Consider the following 24,068-nt stretch of genomic DNA (forward strand, 5'->3'; position numbering starts at 1 on the left):
CTCGTTTAAAAGAACCATAGCAAAGGCAAAGGATGACTACAATCAAAATTTGAACACACATTTGTCAAACCCAAATAATAGGAAGGCTTTGTAGCGTTTTATGGAACGGAATGTGAACTCCTCAGCCATACAGTTAACCAGCTCGGTGCTGCTCTCTCCACATGAGGCGAAAGATAGTGCGAATTTCTCAAGGGCTTGCGTCACATTTTCAGGAGCAGCGTAGAGTCCCTCTGTTCGCCCCCTACCCGTGCTCAGACTTTGTTGTGGTTGACAAATCAGAGTTAACAACTGCACTTTTTTTAATGCAATCCTCAGCTCCGGGTTGGGATGGTGTTAAGGTCGCTGAAAATATTAGCGCAAGACTTCACTCAGGACCTCCTCGACCTGGTCAATACATCATTGGAAACTGCATGGTTGCCGCACTCCTGGAGGGTGGCGGAAATAATATTGCTCTTAAGATTCAAAGAAAGGCTTCTATATTGATAACATTAGGCCGATAGCACTAACATCCAATTTGGTAAAGCTCATAGAAAGAATTGTGCACAGCCGCCTATACGCGCATGTTTCTGTAGTGAACGCATTGAGTTCTGCCCAGATTGGCTTTCGCCGGGGCTGCTCCATTTGGTCTGCCGATGTCAGTTTAGAGAGCAGAGTCCGCCTTGCTATGCGCAAGAAAAAAGTATCAGCATTAGTGACGCTTTACATTGCTAAAGCGTACGACAGTGTTGAATATTCGATCCTTCTCTCTAAATTGGCATTATTACACCCGCCGTACTACATTTATGCATGGATCCACGAATTTTTAACAGGACGGCAGTTCTTTTGCTCTGACGGTTCCTACACCTCAGACACCTATGCCCAAACCAGAGGCGTGCCACAAGGTTCTGTACTTTCGCCACTTCTATTCAATTGGCTGGTGTGCGACATTCCAGTGCACCCTGATATTACAGTATATGTTTATGCAGACGACATAGCCTTCTTTGCTTCTGCAGCAGACATTCATGCCCTATATCGTTCTCTCCAGGATTACCTCAGTGCGCTCGAGGTTTGGCTGCATACATTAAATTTGGTATTAAATGTGCACAAAAGCAGAGTGCTGGTTTTTAAAACCAGCATGCCTCTGTATATATCGCTACACTATCGCTCGGACAGCAAACCTCAGGTAGAATCGTTGAGTTATCTAGGCGTCATTTATGATGCCAATTTGGATTGGCGGCCCCACATCAAGACTAACGTAGAGAGGAGAGTGTGCACTAGGTAGGCTACTACGGGGAAGTAACAGGAAATTTGGTATGCGCCGGGACACGCTTGTACTTCTCTACAAAGCCTATGTCAGACCCATTTTGGAATTTGGCTGCATACTTTTTTCTGGTTCCTCTAAATATAAGCTTCATCCGTTGCTGCTGCGTCTCTGCCTAGGTCTCCCTCAATCAGTTTCCACTGCAGTTCTGTACTTGGAGGCTTGTATTCACGACCTTAACCCCCGTTTTCACCTTTTAACTGTCGGGACTTTTTTGCGGGCATTTGAGTCGGCTCCTGGTGTGGCTACACCAATTTTCGTCTCGCACCCAGCCGTTTTTCTCACTCCTCATTGGCCAAGGTTCCGCCTACCTCAGGTTGTATTTACCCAGAATCTGCTATCCAATATTGATGTGGATCTCAGGTTTGTATGTAGAGTTGGTTGGGCAGCGTCCCCTGTGGATATTATTTTTGAATATATTTTCCCACCTAATGCGAACCATCTGCCTGCAAAGACATTAACTGGAATCCTCTTTGATCACCTTGCCCAGTACCCGCAACATACTGTAATTGCTACAGATGCGTCTATGGCTGACCGGAAGGCAGGGGCTGGTATTTTTTCAGTCTCTCTCGTGAAGCTTTTCGGTTAGAGTCCCGGATTACACAACCATATTTCTAGCAGAGTTTATGGCTCTGGGGCTGGCCGCTTTGAAAATTCCCACAACTGTTTCTCAGGTGATATTCTTCTCACATTGTCTCTCTGTTTTGCTGGCGCTGGAGTCCACACGAGAAGCTTTTTTGAGACGCTCACTAAAGTTTTTTATTCCTGGATGGGTGAGAGAGGTGCGCTTCGTTTGGATACCAGGCCACTGCGGTATTTTACAAAACGAAGCAGCAGACTTTTTGGCAAAATCAGCTCTAACTAAATCCACCAGTTGCCTGTAGGGTCCCTAATCTTGTTCTTTTCAGTATGACTCGATTTCAGCGTTTTCAGTTTATAACCGCCGCGTGCAACGATCCCTTACTCTCTACTGTTGACTACCAACATCTCATGTACCCATGGAAGACTCGTGCGTGTAAAACCCGGCAGTGTGAGGTAGCGATGACACTCATGCGGTGCAGCATTCCCCGTTGAAATCTTTATGTAGATGTGGATTCAGTCCCACAAACCTTTGTGCGGCTTGTGGTGAAGTAGAGACATTGGAGCATTTCTTACTCTTTTGCCGGAGGTTTGCACATCAGAGGAGAGCACACCTAGAAATTCCCACTAGGAAGTTGGGTCTCACTTTGTCGGTTCCCCTCCTCCTCTCTTTCGGCACGAGTGCAAGGGGTTTAGCATTGCATAAAATCTGTGAATACCTCCACAATTATGTAACAGCTACCGGCAGATTCCCTTGCTAATTGTTACCAAAATTTCCGCATTCAAAAGAACTCTGTCCCTCGTGCTTGCTCTGGACTGACCGCTGCCTCTGGTCTGTGCCTGAACTGTACCGCTGGTTGTTCGCGACGCAGTGCTTTGCAAGACGTTCCTTATTACAAGTGGTGGTGGTGCCAACGATCCCCTCGCCCTGGAGCTTCGCAGCCATGCATTGCCTACCGCCTCTGCAATGCCCGAGACCGTCACCCAAACCGCTTCACCGCTTCCGTCGGCTGTCTTCTGTTCCGGCGCCGCGTGACCCGGCCATCTTCAGCGGCACAGATGACACGGATGTGGAGAATTGGTCGGCCTCCTATGAATGCGCAAGCGCATTCAATAAGTGGGACGATAGCGTCAAGCTCACCAACGTTATCTTTTATTTGAGTGATGTAGCCAATCTCTGGTTTCGAAACCACGAGGCCGACATCTCAAGCTGAGAAGAGCTTCAAATGGGCCTAGTTGGTTTGTAATCTTCGACATTGTTATTGCGCTACTCATGGTTTACACAAACAAGAACGACGCATACAGACAGGGCACAAACAATCTACTGATTTTATTGCGTGGGAAATTCGTTTTATATGAACTGTTAAAATGAAAAAAGAAGGGACACAAAAACAAGTAGCTTCATGTAGATGAGTTGTCTAATCTTCTGCTGACAGGCATGCATGGAGGATGCAGTCTTTTCACTTCCTTTAAAAGTTAATCTATCGCTTCGTCAACGCTACCGAAGGGTCGCTTACGCAAATATCTTCCTTCTCAGACGGCATGCAAAATGCTTCATATAGCTTAGCTCCCTTTGCATTTTATCTTGGGATCGAAGGATGACAGTGGTGCTATCAAGGGATGGCTTACAGTTTTTGCACTTGGAGCAATGCGCCGCCAGATTGCCCGATGCGGGAGCCAAGCCACATAACCTGCGATGCTCGCGGAGCCGTTCATTTAGACATCGTCCCGTCTGGCCGACATATGCCCTGCCACATAACAGTATCTTGTACACTTGCGCCAAACAAACTGAGAAGTTTGTTTGGCGCATGCAAATATGGGAATATGCAGGCATTATGTGGACAGCAATTTAAATGCATGAGCAAAAGGGCGAGGGTAGGGATTTCAATCTTTAAAGAAGACCATTGTGGCTCTTTGCTGCATTAAATGGTCAACCGTACATGTATCCAGATGATCACCATGGCAGTGATAAAATCATTGCTTAGCTTTGCTGACAACTTCCCTCCCATGTGCTTTGCTGTTACTGGTGCACAAGCTACTCCAACAATGGCCATAATAAAAACAGACACAACTGACTTTTGCTACAGCGGAAAAATGGACGATTTTGAGTGTACGCAAAGAAGAAATTTTCTATCACAAGAAGGATGATCCCAGCGCTTAGTGCAGTGCATTAAATTGTAGCTTATTAGTTACACTGCTCAATGAAATAAACAGCGGAGTCATGAGTGCAAAAGTACTTTAACATTTAATTGTCAAACATGCCAAAAACATGAAAAAATATAGAGAAAAACAAAAATTACTGGCTGCATTAAGCCAGAACTTAATTGGAGAAAAACTGGAATATGCAAATTGTTGCACGTGTTTATAGCTGTCATTCTTCCAAGTTTCATCTCTGAGGAAAAATTATTGTGCTTTCCTTGGCCGATCAAGTCAGGGGTCATGACTGTGGTGCCACTGTAAAAAGCAATCACGTGAAGGTATGAAGCAGAGGTAGACTTGACAGGTGCTGCACATAATGTTTAATTTGTGTTCTTGTTTTGTTGTCCGATAGCAGAGCTTAGAGTTCCTTCTTTTTTCCATTTTTTTTTTGTTTGGTGATGAATGGATTCTATGGGAGGATTGGGGTGTGGACTTCTTTTATCTCATAATACTCTAAGATTTGTTGAATGAGTTGCTCCCTGAAAGCCACCTGATCAAATTTGGCATTTTGGGCAAGCTCTGGAACATCAGGATTGTCTCTTCGGCTTGCTTGGTAGAGAATAAAACTTTATGCAAGCGATGTGAACACAGCGGAAAAGAGCGCTTTCCTCCGATGAATGCATTTTCTCAAAACGAGAACTCAAACCTTTCAAAAACGGGAGGTGGATGTGAGAACTTATTAGATATTCTTGATTTGGCCTGGCATGTTTGGGTTATGCAAATATAGTCCAAATTGTTCAGAAAACAAGCTATACTATTTGACTTCATGATAACAGAGTTCCGCCTGTGTCATGCCTCATTGTTACCATGCAGTCTTAACTCACCCCTTTCTCTACTTGTGCCCTTATGCAGGTTCAAAGTCTATATTTGAACAAGCAACCATGCAGACCATTAGACTGCAAATTCCACATACACACTGCACATAGCAATGCTTACATCATCCTGCTGCAGTAGCGAGCCTACCCTACAAATATTCACAATGCCGACGGAAGCCATGCAAACAATAACTAATCGTCACAGCATTGCGACATTCGTTTTACATTTGGTGACATAGGCAATAGAGCACTGCATGGGCTCATGCCGGCCTACATGCACCCGTGCCACAGAAAATTGCTCGGTAAGTTGCAGGGTCCAGTGGCTTGGGCCCGCACATAAACAGCTTGTGTCTAAGTCTTGATTCAATATTGCAGAAAAAAGTACAATTGGGGCATCCTAGCAGCGATATGGATGAAACAGGGGTGCAGTGTGGGTTGAGAAAAGAGGTTACTCGAAACTTATTTACTATTTTTGGTGTCTGTGAGTGGTTTTTCCACAAGCGAGAGAAAAACAAACAATTGACTGTTCATTTTTGGTCTGCTGCCCGGAACGCTTATGAAATGAAAGAATCCTGGCGCTAAAATTTTTTCAGGGAGTTATTTTTTGTTAAACAAAATGAGAGAAAGCTTTAAGTCCAAGTCATTTGCTGGCAGAGCGCCACTTGCAGTACAGTATGTCCAGGTAACTTCGCAGCCCTGCATCATGCATCTCGTGGCACTCCTAAAAAAGGGATACACTTTTCAGTACCTCTCTTGTTGGTTTGGACAAATGCTTGTTACCTACTGTTGAAACTTTCCCTTACGCAGATGACATTTGTATGTGGTGCTCCGGGAGCATTAGGCATTTTGTGCACGCACACCTACAGAGAGGCTGTATTGAATTATTTTTAAGCAAGTGGGGTCTTGTCATGTCCCCGAAGAAGTGTACCTTCAAGGCACAATCATTTGTGGTGTGCTGCAAGTTGCTGGCACACCAGTACCATATGTCACATACCAGAAATTTGTAGATGTGACCTTTGACAAGATCCTCTTGTGTTCACATGTCCAACAGCTAAAGATCAAACTCAGCTCATATGTCTCTATCATTTGTGGTTTATGGGGTTCAACATCTTAAAGCGACTCGGGCTATGAGGGATGCCTCCATCTTATGTATGCTCTCAACTATCAGAAGAGGCTGCTCTACAAATTCATTACTACAGCTGTATAAAGTGCTCTGTGAAGGCCTTCTGCACTATATATTCTCCCAGCACTTCATGGTATCTTGCAAACATCTAACTACTAAAAGCCATGCCATCTAAAGGCTTGAGAGCGTGCCTCGGCCTTCCCAAAATACCTCCACAGTGGTTCTCGAGCAGAGAGCAGACGTCTCTATCAGTGCTGCTAATACGGGAGCTGCTTCGTGTCCAGGTGCAGTTTGCGGTGCATGAACCTAGCCATCCACTTACAGCGTACTGCATAACCGAAGTTTCCGACCTTCTTCCATCGCAGTACCAGTGCACAGTCCGTCATTCTCACCACACTGGAAGTTTTCTGTATGGCAGATCAGGACAACTATGCCAGGCATAAATAGCAAAGCCAATAAACCCAGGCCAGCACTTAAATACTTTGCCCATGTGCATCTTACTGGATGCTGCAGTGCACACTGACACAACTACACAGATAACTCTGTCACGTCAGACTCATCAGCAGTCAGCGTTGGGTTAATCAGTGCTCACCACATTCTCGGTGACACTCGGTCACCGTACTTGGACTACAGCTGCCGGTATTGTTGGCCGCTTTGCAAGCAGCTCTCGCTTATATTCTGCAACAAACCCTTACATCATGGGCTACCTTCACCGAATGTCACGCTGCACAACAATCATTAAACTCATCACATATTCAGGTGGGGCTCATTCTCGACTCAACAGGCTACATGCCGAGGCTTGCGAGTTATGTTACCGTGTAGTGCTGCAGTGGTTACCAGCTCACTGAGGCCTCGCAGGCAATGACTACGCTGACGGCGCATGGCAATACATCTGTGCCGATTCCCATTTCTCGAAGTAATGGTGCGAGACTTACAGCTACTGAATCCTTGCGGGCGAAACGCTCTGTGGAGCGATCCCGAGTCTCAATACAAACCGCTACATTGAACTGATCCCACCTGTAACTTTCGCATGCCACACAAATCAGATAGGCTGGACCGTAGCTGTCTGCACCAAATTCATTTGGAATCATCGAAGAGAATCGCCAAGCCTGCCGCATACATTTACTCCATTGGACCTCTCCCATCATTGCTGGATGTTATGGCCATGCAAGTTTTTTGATGATACTGGCGGCCGAGAAGCCGTGTTGCTGCATTTCAAGAACTGTTTACTGACCGGGTCACTTTGAGGCAATCTTTGCAGTTTTTTTCACGTATTGTATATTTTCTGCACTTCAGAGAGGTTGGAAATTCCTTTTGGAAGCGCGTTGTTACATTAGGTCTCTTCGATTTGGCTGCACTTTCTGGACCAATTCAAGAAGTGCAGCATGCGCCCGCCACACTTCAGTCTGCAGAAGTACCGGCCTAGTTAGTGCAGCACGAGTTCATGGCTGGCTTGCACTCTCGAATGGAAGTGCAGCAATGTGGCAGTGCCCATGTCAGAGCGCATATTTGTAAATCAAGGTGTGCATACATGCAAGACGCTTTATAGTTGCTGCAATTTGCTGCTCGAAAATTTTTCACGTGGTTTGAGATCTTGGTGCCCGTTGATGATGGTGGCATGCACTTTGCAGAACTTAACAGAACTAGTGCAGCATGTGCAGCCAAATCAGACCTATTGATACCTCAGCGGCACAGGGACAGCCTTCCACTACCGATGTTACAGATGAAAATAAAAACTGCTGGTAAGTAATATTTTGCTTATTTTCAAATTTCATTACACTGAAATACGTGTTCAATAACCATTCAACTTTGCACTGCTTTTTGATTGTGGGAGAGGGCTGTGGGGTGGGGGCTCCAGTTAAACATTGGAAAACTTGGAAACCCTCTGAAAATCCCGATTGCGAGTGTTCTGTACACTAGATTTACTGTACAAGTACCCAGAGCTGCACGCTTGTTTTCCCGTGAACCGCTCGCGTCTCCACTGTCCCAACGCCACCACATGGTTGAAAAGCATCCCTGAATAGTGGTCATTTGTAACATTTAGCGCAATTGCAGATAGTAAATTCGTACACCTACTGTTCTGGTGCTTTGTGGCATTTCTGCCCTAGGGTGCATGCCCCCGGATCAATAAGACCCGCAACTTCATCACAATACCAACTGTTGAAACGGTTGCAATTTGTGGCGCCTTCAAGGGGTTCAGCAGCATTAAACAAACAGCCTGAACTAGCTCTAAAAACTAGTTTTCCGCAACCGGTGGCTTGGTGGTACTGCAAGGACACATCTAACATCAACACAGCTCTAAAAGGAAGCTTCACGCATTGGACGGGCAGCTGCCTAATAATCCACCGAAACTTGCTCAATACATGTTGGAGCTGCGGAAACACCACCACCAGACGGCAACCGATGGCCCATTAACCGCACACACCCTCCCTGGCGTTAGTCCTACTTGCAGTGAGCCTCGTGGTTTACGGTGTCCGGGTTTCACAGTCAGACTCGCAACGTACAAGCCTTGTCAGATAACTCGGGCTTGTTAACCTACCATAAGCAGTATCCAGCAATGCTGCCTGTAGAGTCTTTTTCGCAATTACAATGTCGAGCGGAGTGCAGAAGACACTGCCTTCCTTCTCAAAAGCTGCCGTTAGCTGAAATGTACGCGAGCTTAGGGTAGCAAGTCTTCGCACAGCTGCAAACCCAAAGGGCTCGCGCCAAGTGCGAAGAGTACACAGAACGCAATATACCTCGAACAAAGTTTTATTTTGAACAAACTCTTCGCAGCTTGCTCTTGGAATCCAAGGTCCGCCTGCACCGGCCACAGCTCCTGCACACACCACCCCCAAAAAAAGGGGCACCCACCCATCCCACGCTGCTGCTGCTTGTGTAGTGGGTTTACGTGCAATGTGTTTTACGGCCAAATTCACCAGTCATTGACACCAAGCGCAAGCCTGGCCATTGAACCGATGACTAGTGGAGCTGGCCGCTCGGGTGGCGCTAGACTGACAACCGCTATTCCCCCGTGTAGTGACGTGTATCGAGACGAGCAATCAAATTATTCGTGTTGGGAATCTTGCAGCCATGCGCTCGCTCATACACACACACACACAAAGCACGCAAGCATCCATTCACATTTGCTCGCCCCGTGTCAAAACCGTGCAAGAACACCAGAAACCCCACCAATTCCCCATTTATTTCACGTTGTACAGGGCAAATACAGAGCAATACAAGCACACAACCGGTTTAAGAAATCCCTAAGGCCCTAGCAGTTAACCTACACAAATTAAAAAAAATAAGGCTTGGGAACTTGAAAGGGCACCGAGTGAAACTTACCATCGGAGAGAGGAGTCTTCACTGATGCTTGAACCAATCGCACGATGTAAAAATTGAGCGCGACGCGAAAACCGAAAGCGCGTGAAGACCGCAGGCTAGAAGTCATCCTCGACGTGGCCAGGCACCCTCAGAAAACCAGGCAGTGAATGCAGCTTCTTCAGAGCCGCTCCAGGATCCAGAAAACCGTAAGCGCATCGCGAAAAAACGCCGATGATTGAACGACACATGACACCCGACAAATGACTGGACGTCTTCTGGGAAGCCTCCGTGGCGGCAGCAGCAGGCGAAAACTTTACTGTTGTCTAATGTATACAGAGCATGGCGATACAGAAAAATTCAGATCATTACGTCTAACAGGTCCCTAGTAGTTGCAAAATAAACGGCGGTCTCGAGCAAAACGAGAACAAAGCGTCTCGGGGTGAAATTACAGCCCAAAGAAAGGGCAGTGTAACCAGAGACCGGCGTTCAGTGGGGCCCGATGCAATCGTAGCAACCGCACAGCGCCCGGCGTTGCAGCCATAGCTGAACCCCGAAGCACCACGGAGGCTAGGATCACCGTGGGGCAAATATGAAGCAGGAAAAAAAGAGTGGAGGTGGGTTGGGGATAGGTGGTCAGGGACGGGATACGTACCATGAGATGGCGTCGACTGCTGGTAACTGGACGGGCCGGCGATAGCAGGAACACCAGACGCGTCCATGACCGCCATGGCGGTAGACGCGCCGTCCCCGGATAACGCGGCGGCAGGAGAGGCGGCGACCACAGGTGGTATCGTCTGGTCATCGTATGGTATTAAACTAGATGGCGACGGCTTGATGTCTACTGCAAATGAAAAGTAACGCAGGGGTGTCAGCAGCAGGTCCGAGAAACTTCAGCAAAACAGTTTTACCTTGACTCGTGATAGAGATGTCTGAAGGCAATGAAGGATGAACAGGAACAAGTGCAGAGTTGTCGGATGTGGACCCTGTGTGATGAGACTGCTGTGACTCGTCCCCTAGTGCTTGTGATGATGAGGCGACGTCCGGGAACACTGGAACCTGGGAATAAGCAAAAAGCGCAGCGTAAGAACCAAGAACATTTTTGGCAATCGTTGCGAGAAAAACTGAGTCCACCGCACAGACTCTTAAAGCACAGCAGCAAAAGGCCACCTACGTTCTCGGTCGTCATAGATTGTTCCATAACGTTCAAAGGCTCCACATCGAAGTCCGCATCGTCGCCCTCCCCCACGTCGTCACCAATAGAGTCCTGAGTATGCTGAGAGATGCTGGCCTGAACACTTGAACCATGACGAGCGCCTGAAGGCACGGCAGTAGACGACGACGCCGCCACATTGGAAGTCCGACTCGAAGGGGACGCGGCGGGAAGGTTGGTCACGCGATCACTAGACATACTACCGTCCTCAATAATTTCGGGACTATCGGGTCCCTTGATACGCGTCGCCGGCGGAGCGTCTTCAGAGTCGCTCTTGTTGGAGTCGCTAGGTGAGCGCCGCCGTGGCCGGCCTCTTTTCCGTTTACTGAGCGGCGGAGATTCGGCACGCGGCGTACCCACGGGTTTAGCGTCCGCAGCACCGTCCACACTGGTCACGAGCCCACCATTCTTGTTCTCGTTGGTGACCTCCGCGAGACCCTTGACCTTCAGAGTCTCTGCAGTCTTGAGGAGCGCCGTGAGATGGTCCTGCGACACGTTCACCTCACCGCGGTACATGAACTCGACTATCGCCTTCAAGTCCATGTAGCGCATGTCCTTCAGTATCACAATAGGGTGCTTGCAGGGATTCTCGACAAAAAGCGCTTGAAAAAAGGGGCTGCAGGCGGAGAGTACCATCTTGTGCGCCTTCAGCGATAGACCTTCGCACGCCAGCGTAACGTCCACCAGCGCTTCGTTAGACAGCAGTTGCTCGAACACGGCCAGCATGTTCGACTGGTGGTTGTTCCATTTCAGGCAGAACTGTTGCGACCCCATGTTGGCCCGAAGTGGTTGCCGCGGCTGCAAAGAAAAAAAAATTGCTACACGCATCCGTACAAAGCCACGCCGCACTCAAATCTGCGACGCGGAGAAGCTGTAAAACTGGCTGAAGAAGCAAAAAGCTCAAATTCACGTCGAAATTGCAAAGGAAGCCGACCCAAACGCCAGTGCCGGCGTCAAAAATTAACCCAATCGTATAAAAAAGTGGGCCTATATTAGTCAAGACCATGCGGCCTGCGGATAATTCAAAATGGCGAACGCCAGGTGGACAAGACGCCACGCCCGTCTTCCGCCATTACGCCGGCCTCCCTCCTGGAAATGAACTCGAACGGCCATATTGGCTTCCGCAGCAAGTTTTTCTACCCGGCTAGTTAACGTACAAAATTTTACGTAGTTGAAAAAAACACGCCTACAAAGCTTAAATAGGAAACCCATCACGCCATATACTGCCAAAAATCTTGCTACTGGACTATCCATCGCGGACTCCGCAAGAAAGACGAGGTGAAGGGCACGGCACTAATAAAAAGATGGAATGTAGCAGATAAACAGAGTCGAACGCGACTAGGCCAATTTTCTTTGAATATTACAAAACGGTCGCTCACGAATGCTCGAAACAAGCGGAATTTTCTGAATACTTCAGAACGGGAGTCTAGCTTCAAAAAAACCAAGACGTAAAACTATCAACGGTCTTCCGGAGGAACCCGCCTGACAAAAAAAATCCCGCAAAAATGTCACAAAAGCCCATCTAAAATGGACAAATAGTTGAGGAAAGCAAGGATGATAATTGTACTACGGCAAAATTAGATATGAACGCGTCCCACGAGGAAGTTAAGCCTAAGATCGATACAACGGTCGTGCCGAGGAACAAAGCGCTCGACTAGAAAAAATGGCACAAAACCCCATCTAAAATGGAAGTTCACGAAAGCATGAATAGTAACAGTACTAAGGCAAAATTATTTAAAATTGGCTATGAACGCGTCCTAAGAGGAATCGAACATTAAGCCTAACATACCTACTATACAAGACTAGGCATTCGCGTTGCAGCGGCGCACCGCAGATGCGGCCTCACGGCACGGAGTCTTCGGGTCAACTGACGAGCGACGACGCAACTGCTGCCCGCCGGCGGGAAGCAAACGCCAGTGGCGCCACTAGGCCCTCGGCCAATCAGCGTCCCCGACGCGCTGCCCTCGGGGAACCGCAACAAAAAAAAAAAACGCGACTGCCCAACGCGACGTCAGCGAACAATCTTGACGGTGATATTGCAGTTACGGTGAATTTGCACTCCTATAGAACAATAGAGGGTTATAGCCGCAAAACTCGCGCCTTAAAAGGTGAAAACCCACCACTAGACATTGCCGAAAATCTTGCAACTGGGCTATGAAATGCGAACTCCGCAAGCCAGACTCGGCGAAGGCACTCATTAAAAAGATGGAAGGCTGCAAATAAACGAGTCGAACGCGACCATACCAAATTTCTTTGAATAGTCTAAAGCGGTCGCTCGAGCCTCAAAAAAAAAAAGCTCAAATATCCGTAAGCAGGATTTAACTGTCAGAAGAGTGCCTACAAATTGTGCAGAAAACGCATATACATGCTATTAACAGCAGAAAGCTGAAGTAAATCAGGAATGCAATTTTAATAGCCCGACACTCCCTAAAACTTAACAGCAAAGCTCCCGACCACGCAACTACGATCGAATATGGCGGGCGCTTCTCCCCCAACTACCCGAACAAAGGCTCTGCAGCGAAGCCTATCTATGGGCGAGGCACGGCGCCTCGCGGCCATTAGACAGGGCCTCAAACTACACATCAAAGATCTTAGAACGGCCCTCAAAGTTGACATGAAAGCTGAAAACGCAGCAATTACCCCCGAAGGTCGCCAGGAATGCGGAAAAACGCAGCATTCACCCCACGGAATAGTTGCGGCGAGGAGCGTCAGTCAACGGCAGGCTCGAACGCTGTCAGGAAAGCGTCGTCGAACAAAAAAAAAAAATACCTCACCGATCAAAGAACGGTATTCCGATCGCGGAATTTGCTGAATATACTTCGGAACGGCAGCCTAGCTTCAAAAATACCAAGGCGTAATTTAAAACTATCAACGGTCTTCCTGAGTAACAGCGCTCGACTAAAAAAAAAGAAACCGCAAAAATGCCACAATAACCCATCTAAAATGAACACAGTTGACTAAACCAAGAATGATAATTACACTAAGGCAAAATTCGTTAGCTATAACGCGAACCAAAGAGGAATCGAACATTTGAGCCTAACATACCTATACAAGACTAGTCATTCGCGTTGCAGCGGCTCACCGCAGATGCGGCCTCACGGCACGACGTCTCCGGGTCTACTGACGACGCAACGGCTGTCCGCGGGCGGGAGGCAAGCTAACGCCAGTGGCGCTAGTAAGCGGCTCGGCCAATCACCGTCCTTGACGTGCTGCCCTCTAATGGCGGGAACCTCAATCGCCAAAAATAAAAGAACAGCTGCTGGCCAAATGCGACGTCAAATATTTAAAAAACTCTACCTAATCATTCCGAAATTATGTCTTTCACTTTTTGGTTATGTAAACACGGTTTATTGTTATTATTATCTGGGAACAATAATCTTGAAGGTGATACTTTTTGTAGTTAAGGTGAATTTGCGCTCTTATTCTAGATCAATAAAAGGTAATGTGACATAAAAGCAATGAAACGCAAAACAAATCAAGAAACAAGGCTATTTTCATTCCGCAGAGCCTGAGGAACCCATCTATGAACCCATTGCGAACAATTCAATTATCTAAATATGTTGAGAGAGTGTTATCTGGTGTATAAAAATGTAAATGAATTACGGTTTAATTGAATGAAGCTTTCCATAAATAGCACAACACTAAGTAGTTTTAATGCTGTAACGTATCCACATGACTGGGCCGTTTTATGCTGGATGCAATTTACAACAGCTGTTGCATGTTGTTTGTGGTTGGCTTCAATTGCTTCAATGTTGCGCGGTGAAGCTCCCAGTTGTCTATGCGTGGGTCCTAGAATGGTTCTGGCTGCTGCACCGAGAGTTAATCTGTAACTTGTCGTTTAGTAGACGTTCGTATATCGCGATGACTTCCATTTAAGTTCGGTAAGGGCAGCTCACTGTTGTATTATGCCCAGGATAAGAAGCAGGGGCACTGTTCAAGCTTTACAGTACCGGGAAATTGGCATAGGCAAGTCGCCGTACAGGTTCAGTCTCAAGATCCTACGGCTGCTAATATGTGACGTGAGTATGTACTTACATTGTGTTAATCACCTTGTAATTCCTTACGACTTTACCTAATGTGAGGTATATATTGGATTCTTTAAACTTGGCCCTATTATTTATTCCATTTTTGCCAGCTGCGACGCTGTGCGCTTTGCATTAATTGACCGAGCTTGCAATTAGGTGTTGTAGTTTCGAAAATGCGCATCGTGGCGAAAAATTGCACGTTAAGCGCCGATTTGGTTTGCACTTATTTTTTTTCTGCAAAAATAACATCGTGTTATTTGTGTTTTTCGGCGTTCTGCACCGCGCAGAAGCGGTCGACGTTCACGAAGATCTGGGAAACGCATTCAAGGTCCCCTATCGCGTTCGAAGAGTAAGGAAAATAACTAATTTTGTGCATTTACTATACGCCTGGATGACTGCCGCTTGTTAACACCTGTTTCTGTCTATGTAGTGGCCACATCTACCTTGACAACTACAGGACCTGCTTGGCTTTGTAAGTTGTTCGATTCTTCCTTGGTCTAGAAATTAAGTTTCTGAAGTCGCTTACCTCCCTTTCCTATTTCTTGAAATAAAAATAATATAATTTTGCGCGATGCAAAATAAGCCCTCACATGCTTCATTTGTTTTTAACAGGTGTGGAATCAATGCTCTCCCGAGTCCTCTTTACAAGCTCCCGCAGGAGCCGAAAAACAAAAAGATTGAAGATGCTTTGGTCTACACAGGGCCACTGGTTAGTAAACTACTATGTACGTTTGAGCTCTTCGGCCTGAAATAAATATTTTCTTTTTTGTTTGCTGGGCCTACTCAAGGGCAGTTAGGAGAACCCTTATGTACTGTTCAAATTCGAATGTTCAGAGCAGCTGTGAGCGTTGAACAAACATTTGTCGATGCAGCTGTAGATGTAGGCTGTGTTCAAGTCTGTGTTAGTGTAATGGCTCCCTTGTTAAAAACTTCCTCCAGATTGAAGCATTCCTGGGATCATGTTGAACTAAAATTGCACATCTGCTTAGCCCAGCTGGCAGCAGAGTCGCTATACATTTTACTTTAGCACTGACCACAACTTCAGTTTTTGTACAAAATTAAATTTTTCATTTGCAGATATTTGGTGGTTCAAATTTATCTTCATGAAACCCTCCACTGTAGCATGCCTCACAGCCAAAAATGCAGATTTCGCATGTGGGAGTATGGAACTTAAAATATCTTAAGTGCACACAAAATATTGTGCAATATTGGTGATGATGCAGCAAGCCATGGAAGGGAGTGTGATATACGTACGTAACACTATTCGAGACAGAAAGAGAGCAGGGTGAATTATGGAACATATGTGAGTTAACGATTTCGTAGCTGAGATTAAGAAAATGAAATTTGGCATGGACAGGGTATGTACTGTAGTGAACAGGGAACTGATGGTTTCTCAGGATAATGAAGTGGACTCCAAGGAAAGGGAAATGTCGCAGGAGCTGACAGAGTCAGGTGGGGAAATGAGTTTAAGAAGTTTGCATGCATCGAGTGTACACAGCTGGCACAGACAGAGTTAATTTGAGGTTAGTTGGAGAGACCTTTGTCGTGCAGTGTATTTAGTGTAGGTGATGATAATTGTGCATAAATGTGTTATGATTATTTTTAGGCCATGTTAGTGCTGTTTAAAACATTACTTTCATTATACTTTGCAACATTTGCATTCTGGCTTTCACACTCAGGCGAAGCAGTTTTGGGAAGGATGTTACAAAAAACTATAAAAAAAACTGACTGATTTATATGTTTCCCAAGACAGTTTTCTATTTGTTGAGATCAGTTCTTCTGTGTGTGAAACACACCCTTATACTGAAGCTAAGGTGGTGAGAGTAGCTGGGTAATTCATACATGAATGTTATTTGTCCTACATGGAAACCAAATAGCAGTGCTGCTATGAAGTCGCCACATGCTGGCTGCTTGCAATCAGGCATGTGTAAACTAGTTTTTTGCACGAATTAACATGTTTGTGACTTGTGTGGTTGCATGCTCTTGTGGGGAGGATACCTTGGTATCTCCTAACTGTGTATTCTTAGTCCCAGTGAATTATCAACTTGAATTTAATTCTTATTAGTAGATACTTTAAGTTTTTACTTGTAATTGTGTGTCGTCATGCAACCCTAGACGCCCTCTGTTATGGCTGAGTCAGTAGCTGTCGCATTCCGCCGCTGAATTCTGCCGCTGAACGCAAGGTTGCATGTTGAATACTCAGACATGGTGGCCACATTTTATTGGGGAATAAATGAAAAAGTGCCCATATACCGAGATTGAGATGTAAGTTGCAGAGTCCAAGGTGGATCAAATCTGCATATCCACTGTGGTGCCCCTTGTAGTTGGTGGTGCCATCTTGTGGGGCAACAATGGGGGGGACCACTTAGAAGTTATTTTGCCACAGCTGTTAATAGTGTATCCAGACAACTGCGTTTTCATTAGTGAAGCCTACAGAATAACGTAATTGGGAATGATTGCAGCCTAATTATACACAAGGAAATTTTCATTCATTCAGTAACAGGGCTAAGAAGTACTTGCAACTGGGCTTGTTTGTGCGTATTCGTGAAAGACATGAGAGCGCAAAAATGACAACACGGACGAGTGAGGGAACAGGACGAGCGCTGCACTTTCAACAGGATTTGTTTAAGGAAGAGCATTTATATAGCCCCTGCCCTTATCCATGCTCTTAATTGCAGTCGACAAACAATCACCTCTCACAGATGTGCATCAAGAGACAGCATTTCACTGTGGCGAAGAACAGCTGACGTGTCACTGATGCAATAATCACCTCGCTTCTTGATATAGAAGGCTTCCACCAGCTCACGTTCTGTCTTATCTGGGCTTTTCAAGAGCACTTTGCATTCCTATAGTCAAGGCTTGCAGGCTATGTGCTTCTCTTTCGAGCAGGTTTGGCAGCGCCTGCTTGAACACAAGAATTCATTAAACAAGAAAGGTGCCCATCTGCCTGACCACTGCCAAGCCTGCTCAAAAGAGAAGCGTATAGCCTGAAAGCTTGACTATCGGAATGCAAAGTGCTCTTGAAAAGCCGAGACAAGACAAAACGGGAGCTCGTGAAAGCTTTCTATATCAAGAAGCGAGGTGATTATTGCATCAGTGACACGTCAGTTGTTCTTCGCCACAGTGAAATGCTGTCTCTTGATGCACATCTGTGAGAGGTGATTGTTTGTCGACTGCGATTAAGAGCATGGATAAGGGCAGGGGCTATATAAACGCTCTTCATTGAATAAATCCTGTTGAAAGTGCAGCACTCGTCCTGTTCCCTCACTTGTCCGTGTTGCCATTTTTGCGCTTTCATGTCTTTCACGAGTAACAGGGCTCATAAGTGTAAGGCTCATAAGAATATAGGCAACGAGCACTGTGTGGCAGTACCCATTGCGTGGAGAGTTGCAATTACGGAAAAAACCAAGTTTTCGGCTGCTCTTCGTACATGGCTCAGATGTGCATTGCATTAGCATGCTCGGCAGACTGCAGCACTCAATTATAGGTCACAGCGAGATTATATTTGTGGCCCCTGTGTTCCTCAACCTTCTGCATTCGACAATATGTTGCTGCCCGTGTGTATGCAGCACCGGTTGCCTAAATTGGCTAAGGACTGCCGGGCACTGTTCCTGTCGCTGACAGCTGACAACTGGGTGTACTGCCATGACAAGATGAATGGCCAAGTTCACCAGGAGATCTACCTTGGCTCACCCGACCACTACAAATTCAAGCACATTGACTGGGAAACCCATGGCGAAACCATCATTTTGCAGTCTCTGCACAACCACAGCCATTCTCATCTTGCACTGGCGGTGAGAGGGTGGCCTGACTATGTGTTTCGAAATGAACGTTTGGTAAAACTGAGGCAGACTTCTTAGCTAAACTTTAAGATGTATGAGCATTAAAAATTTTTTTGTTTTTTTTTCTTTGGAGGCATGTCGGAGATTTTATTATACATAGATCACCACATTGAACTTGCATTTGTTTGGCAAGCAATTTATTCTCTTATTTTATTTCAGTTTTGGTTTCAGTAGCTGAACTGTGGCTATGTTGTCAAAGTTGACTTGATTCACTTGAGGCATAGAAAAAACTGTGGTACAGTCATTGCTTCATCATTTTTTTTTACTAGAACTTTTTTGCCGGCTTGACCCAAGAGCTAGAATGAACAAGCAGCTTTAATATCATTTTCGCATTGCCTCATGTGATATGAAAGCAGCTTTGACATAGGCACCATTAAGGCGGTTTCAAACACATGCAAGTGACAATCAATTAAGTGGCTGAGCGGCGAAAAATTTCCAACTTGTTGGAATGCCATCGCTGTGGCTGCTTGAGTTGCCACTGCCACTCGAAGCAAGTTTTTGCACAGTGACAGCAGAAATCGCGAGCATTTTCAATCGCATATGAAACAGGCTTTAGGCTTTTGAAATCGAAGCCAACACAGTATGAGAGAACAGACAACCAAAACTTGGTGTCTATACTTCTCTAAAAATGCATCTTTCCATTGAATTGTTAAGGTCTGTGCTAAATAAAAAGTTCCCCAGCCTATGTAACAAAGTATGGTGGGCTGTGAAGGCTGCACTTGGCTGTTAAACAAGCAACATTTTAGACTCCCGAGCTAGGGAGAGGTGTCAGTGTGGGAGCTCTCATTAGAGCATAGAGCATAAAACAGTTTTTATGACCATTACAAGAAAGAAAACTGTCCTTGATTACAGTTACAGCATTAATGGTAGATTACTAACTAGAGTAAGTAATTTTAAATACCTTGGAGTAACACTCACATCTGACTTACGCTGGAATTCACACATAGATAATGTATGTACTAAGGCTTCCAAGGCACTCTGGAGCTTGAGACGCAATATGTGCAGTGCAACTCCTGAAATAAAAAGTCTGGTTTTCAAAAGCCTAGTTAGGCCTATCCTCGAATATGCAAAAGTTGTCTGGGACCCGTACACTGCTTCCAACTGTTCTAAGCTGGAAAGAATCCAGCGTCTCGGAGCAAGGTTTATATTTAATAGGTATCGTTATTCTGATTCTCCAACTTCTTTGTGTAAATCTGCTGATTTGCAAACACTTGACATTAGAACCAAATGCGACAGACTCAAGTTTCTTTTCCAGATCGCTAACCACTACTTGAAAATCGATCAAACAAAATACTTTGAAATTAAAACAGGGGAAACATCACGCCATCGTCACAGTTTGTACATCCCAATGCCGCCTGTCAGAAATGATTGCTTTAAATTTAGTTTTTTCCCGAGAGCCATTAAGGAATGGAATATGTTACCAAACTCCGTTGTCACGTCACAATCACTAAGCGAATTTTTAGATAAACTGCACAATATTTTATGTTCTGCTTGATTTCTATGACAATGTTTTCGTTTTGTTCAAGTGGCAAACACAATTATGTATGAAATTTAGTGTTGATCTCAGTGTTTGTTTAATGTGTTCTTTTTCTGTTTCAAGTTTGATTTCCACTCCTGTAATAGCCCGCCCAGGGCTGACAGTATGAATAAATGAAATGAAATGAATAGCAAGCTGTAATGCAGGGGCGCATTTATAGGGTAAGGGAGATACCCCTTTGCAAAAAATTTTGCATAGGAAAACCATGCTGAGCCCCATTTTTTGATGAAAAAACTCCAAGAAATACATGGGTAAAGTTGGACAGTTTCCTCCAGCTTCGTCCTTTAAGAGTGACTTTTAAATCCACTCCTGTAGCAACATTATTTGAAAGCCATTGTGGTTTGGAATTGCTCATTGCAAATGCTTCATTCTCATTCCATCTTTTGGAGGTAAGATAAATAGATTGTTTATTCCTATCTGGCATCTCCCATTTTAAATTTGCTTCTGCTGCAAAAGCAGTACCAGTTTCACACAATAGATGCACCACCCAGCCACCACCACTCTTGATCCACTGCCCCACCCCATCCCCACCCATCTTCATCCTCCAGAGGCGGCATCCACCACTCACCAGCCCACCTGCCTCCACTCTCCACATGGCCTCTAGCCAATAGAAGCACATATAGCAGTGGAACAAAAAGCAATGACAGAACTGATCTGGGGAAACCATCAGCCATTTCCCCACCCCACCCTTCTATCCAGGAAACAGCCCACTGATCCATTGCCACCCTCGACCCATTTCCACCCACATTCACGCTCCCAGAAAAACTCTGTCGCATGTGTGAAGCTTCGGCTTAAAGTAAAAGCGTCCATTAGAGTAAAGAAAGTCGTAAAATTAATCATCAAGGATAAATCCATCTGCTTTTGCAGAATTGTCGCATTAGACGTTTGATTGTCCTGTGTTTGTTTTTTTTTGACAGACCTCAGCAGTTTACTGAAAATGTGACTTTTTTTTCTTCATGTTAAGCCGATGCTTGCAGGGACTGTATGCCATACTAGTCAATAGTCAGGTCCTGTTTCTTCATGGTGACTGGATTCTTGCTAACTAATCATTCTTTTTTTATTTTTTGCTATATAGGTGATGCCATAAGGGGTTCATGTTTTGGTCGGTGCATTGATGCTCATTTCACATATTCCTTGATTATTTGAACTCTGTTTCGTCTTCTCTCTTGAGTCCATTTTATCTTGTTTCTCTTGGAGCAGATGGGCATTTCCCTCTATTTGGTTGAATTTCTCCTTTTTTTTTTCCCCTGGTCTCTTGTATGTTTTCATTGGCACATGGGTAGTATGTTGTGCACGTTATGACACCCAAGGATTGTCTATGCATGTGTGTTGACATTTTGCTTTTCTTCTGCTTGACCTAGGCTGCAAGAAGCAAGCCAAGGGTTCTGATCACAATAGCAGTATTCACCATGTTTCCTCTTCAGTTCAAGGGCATGTTGGAAATTGACAGGGCTGTAAGTTGAATGTTTTTTGTTTTAGTATTACTTGCTTCTTGGATTACTTTTAGTAGTTTAAGTCAACTTCTTCATTTCTCTCGTTACGCAGATTTTCGGGAAGGAATGCAACCATGCCAATGTTTCAGAGGGCCTGCTTATTGTTGGCACAGGCAGCACTCTGACTGGGACCGTCAGATTGTATAACTTCAGGAACATCCTCGAAGAAGTGAGTTGTTGTATTATGGTTTCTCTTCATAGATTTAATCTATACTGGTGTTGCAACAGAGGCACTCTGTGAAGAAGTGAGGCTGCACGTTGTGCTACACCAAATGAGCAGCAGCAGTGTTTAAACATGCCTTCCTCTCACCTCTAGCATGACCTCTCTCCTGGTCCCAACTTTTCTAGAGCTTCATTTCTGATGTAAGCAGTGTTGCTTACAGATGCACGATGTCAGTAGGTGACAACAATAGTGCATGAGGCGAGGAGTGTAGAAGTTATGGCTGTGTTTGTTAATTGTGCTGTGATGCCACCCTTTTGCCGAGTGTGCCAAACTGTGCCAAACCGGATCGATAAGCTGCACTGTTCCAGAACTGCTCCAAATTCGTGCGCCAGCAATCCAGGCAGACAACCTTAGTTGTTGCCGCCCTTTCAGAATGTAAAGGTTCATTGAAGCCTACTTATAGCAAACATGACTGTCTGCGGAATCTGTTCGTAATGCTCCCCAAATTTTTCAGTGAATAGACTCGTAAAAACACGTCGCAACGCGAACTTCCATGGTGTACTTTTGCGTATGCACCAATTACTGACTGATCGGCAAACGTTTTGGCACGCATTTTTCAGTCGCTGTCCATTCCTTCCTCAGTTAGAAAACAACATGAACAGCACATGCGTCGAGATAGAGGCCGATCGACGTCCTCGGGTTTGCTTATTAGGCCTAGCCGACGGCAGTAATGGCTGAGACCAAGACAGATACGCTGAGAATGCTGAGATTGATGCAGATACGCAGGTTTGGCGGCAAGCTTTTTTCAGCTATGTAACGTTCCATCCCAGTTCAAAGAAATGATCGCTGCATGGAGCTTGGACGATAACTAACGTTACTGGTGAACGCGCTGCAATGCAGAATGTTGTGACGCTTCCCACATTTCGGTAGTGACGCGATAAGATCTTTCTTTTATTACCAGCTGAACTCATATTTATCTTTCTTAAAGGCGGGATGATAAGGAAGGACAAGAAGTGTCAACAACACGTTAGTGTCTTGCTCCGCTCCGCATCCTTCCCACGAGATTCACACCTAAAGCCTGTTTCACATGCAAGCGAAAATGGTAGTGAATACTGCCGCTGTGGCGGAAAAACCTGTTTCGAGTCGTCTCTGCGATGAGCGGCGAGGTTCCAACAAGTTGGAAATTTTCGCTGTGACGCGCCACTGAATCACTCAGTCGCTTGCATGTGAACCAGCCTTAACTTGGGTAGCCTCGTAATGTGCTCGAAGTATCTGTGAGACAGAGCAATGATGGGCTCGCATGGGGGATATTTATGCTGTACGCGGAAAATTTGCAACGGTCATGTACGGTCGTGATGCAGACTGTGGCCGCGCGGTGCGTTCCCGCACGCTTGCTTTTTGCACCTGCGCCGTCGTTGCAACCATTAGCACCGTGTCCAGGGACATTCGTCCTGATTCTATGCCGTAGTCATAATGCGTATTTAAACTGCCACGTTGTGACCTCATTCATGCTAGGCTGATGTTCAGTATAAATAGCCGCAACTGGAATTGTGTTTGTACTTTGCTGTTCATTTCATTTGTGCAACATATAGCGACCCTTGTGTCCCTCCATTCTTTAAAAAAAAAAATTAAATGCTGTGTAGATCATGCAGGCTTATTGCAGGCTTTATACATACACCAGGAGAAATTTTCTAAGACGATGCTTCAGCCAGCACAGGGGCTGATCGGGCTGATCGAGATTGCCCTAGTTCACTAGGATATGGAAGCGACGGAGTCTGATTAATTGCTCCTGAACGAGGCAAGCACAAGCGTGTAAGAAAAGGTGGCAGAATTGGCTGACATAAATGAAAAATTGGAGAGGTTTTAATGTTCATGAAATTTAATAAAGTCTTTTGAGCTTTGTAAAGAAGTGTCAGGAGTCACACATCAGCACAATTTGTGCTACTGTGCTCATGAGTATATGCAAAACATGTGCTTATAAAACAAGCATTGTGTGACATATTTCGTGACGATGTCCCCTTTCCAATCATACAGCATAAAACTTGTAATTGAAGGGTTGCCAGGTGCCATTAACGAGAAACGTCATGGTATAGGACACCCTTACATCACAAACTTTAACAATGTTTGCCAACCTAAGAGATTTGGAACTAAAATCTGCATGCTCCAGAGTGCTTCTGCGTGAATGTTTCATTGTTCCAAAGGGCTCCAAATTGCTAATTTCAGTACTCCAAAAATTGCTTGAAACTTAATTTTACCAGTAGAACCACAGATTATGCAGAGCTGCCTGCATATAGCTCGAAATTTCGCATTATGTTTTGCCATCTGGTGTGAATAATTCTCACAGACAGGAGCTAACTGTCAAACACTGTCATGTCATCTGGTGTGTATAATTCTCACAGACAGGAGCTAACTGTGAGCTATCGCAAAATTTGGTGTTTGCTGTTCATTCTCCCAATTTTTCCACATAATGCTGGGTACT

General features: G+C 45.4%; 2 protein-coding genes across 7 annotated transcripts in view; one reads left to right on the forward strand and one right to left on the reverse strand.

Annotated features, from left to right (window-relative positions):
• Positions 1-8,751: 8,751 nt before the first annotated feature.
• Positions 8,752-13,709, reverse strand: LOC144120755 (uncharacterized). Of its 4 annotated transcripts, none has more exons than XM_077653426.1 (4): positions 13,575-13,709; positions 10,491-11,327; positions 10,228-10,375; positions 8,752-10,157 (listed from the first exon to the last, which is right to left on the reverse strand). In XM_077653426.1, the coding sequence occupies exons 2-4, from the start codon at positions 11,301-11,303 to the stop codon at positions 9,691-9,693; spliced, it is 1,428 nt and encodes a 475-aa protein (XP_077509552.1). In that variant the 5' UTR covers positions 11,304-11,327; positions 13,575-13,709; the 3' UTR covers positions 8,752-9,690. The 4 variants fall into 4 exon arrangements, with proteins under 4 accessions (XP_077509552.1, XP_077509550.1, XP_077509549.1 ...); XM_077653424.1 differs by having other exon boundaries at positions 8,752-10,160; XM_077653423.1 differs by having other exon boundaries at positions 8,752-10,160; positions 12,319-13,651.
• Positions 13,710-14,006: 297 nt separating this feature from the next.
• The window catches only part of LOC144120754 (DDB1- and CUL4-associated factor 17-like), a 30,951-nt gene continuing 20,889 nt past the window's right edge, over positions 14,007-24,068 (forward strand). The window contains exons 1-7 of one of the 3 annotated variants that reach the window (XM_077653420.1): positions 14,007-14,548; positions 14,842-14,903; positions 14,985-15,026; positions 15,167-15,263; positions 18,124-18,348; positions 21,295-21,387; positions 21,479-21,595. In XM_077653420.1, the coding sequence (XP_077509546.1) occupies positions 14,435-14,548; positions 14,842-14,903; positions 14,985-15,026; positions 15,167-15,263; positions 18,124-18,348; positions 21,295-21,387; positions 21,479-21,595 (750 nt within the window). In that variant the 5' untranslated portion in view covers positions 14,007-14,434. Of the gene's footprint in view, positions 14,553-14,841; positions 14,904-14,984; positions 15,027-15,166; positions 15,280-18,123; positions 18,349-21,294; positions 21,388-21,478; positions 21,596-24,068 lie in introns of all 3 variants that reach the window. The other 2 variants (XM_077653421.1, XM_077653422.1) reach the window with 2 other exon arrangements.

Source organism: Amblyomma americanum, chromosome 2 (genome assembly GCF_052857255.1).
Source record: "Amblyomma americanum isolate KBUSLIRL-KWMA chromosome 2, ASM5285725v1, whole genome shotgun sequence".
Lineage (NCBI taxonomy): Eukaryota > Metazoa > Arthropoda > Arachnida > Ixodida > Ixodidae > Amblyomma > Amblyomma americanum.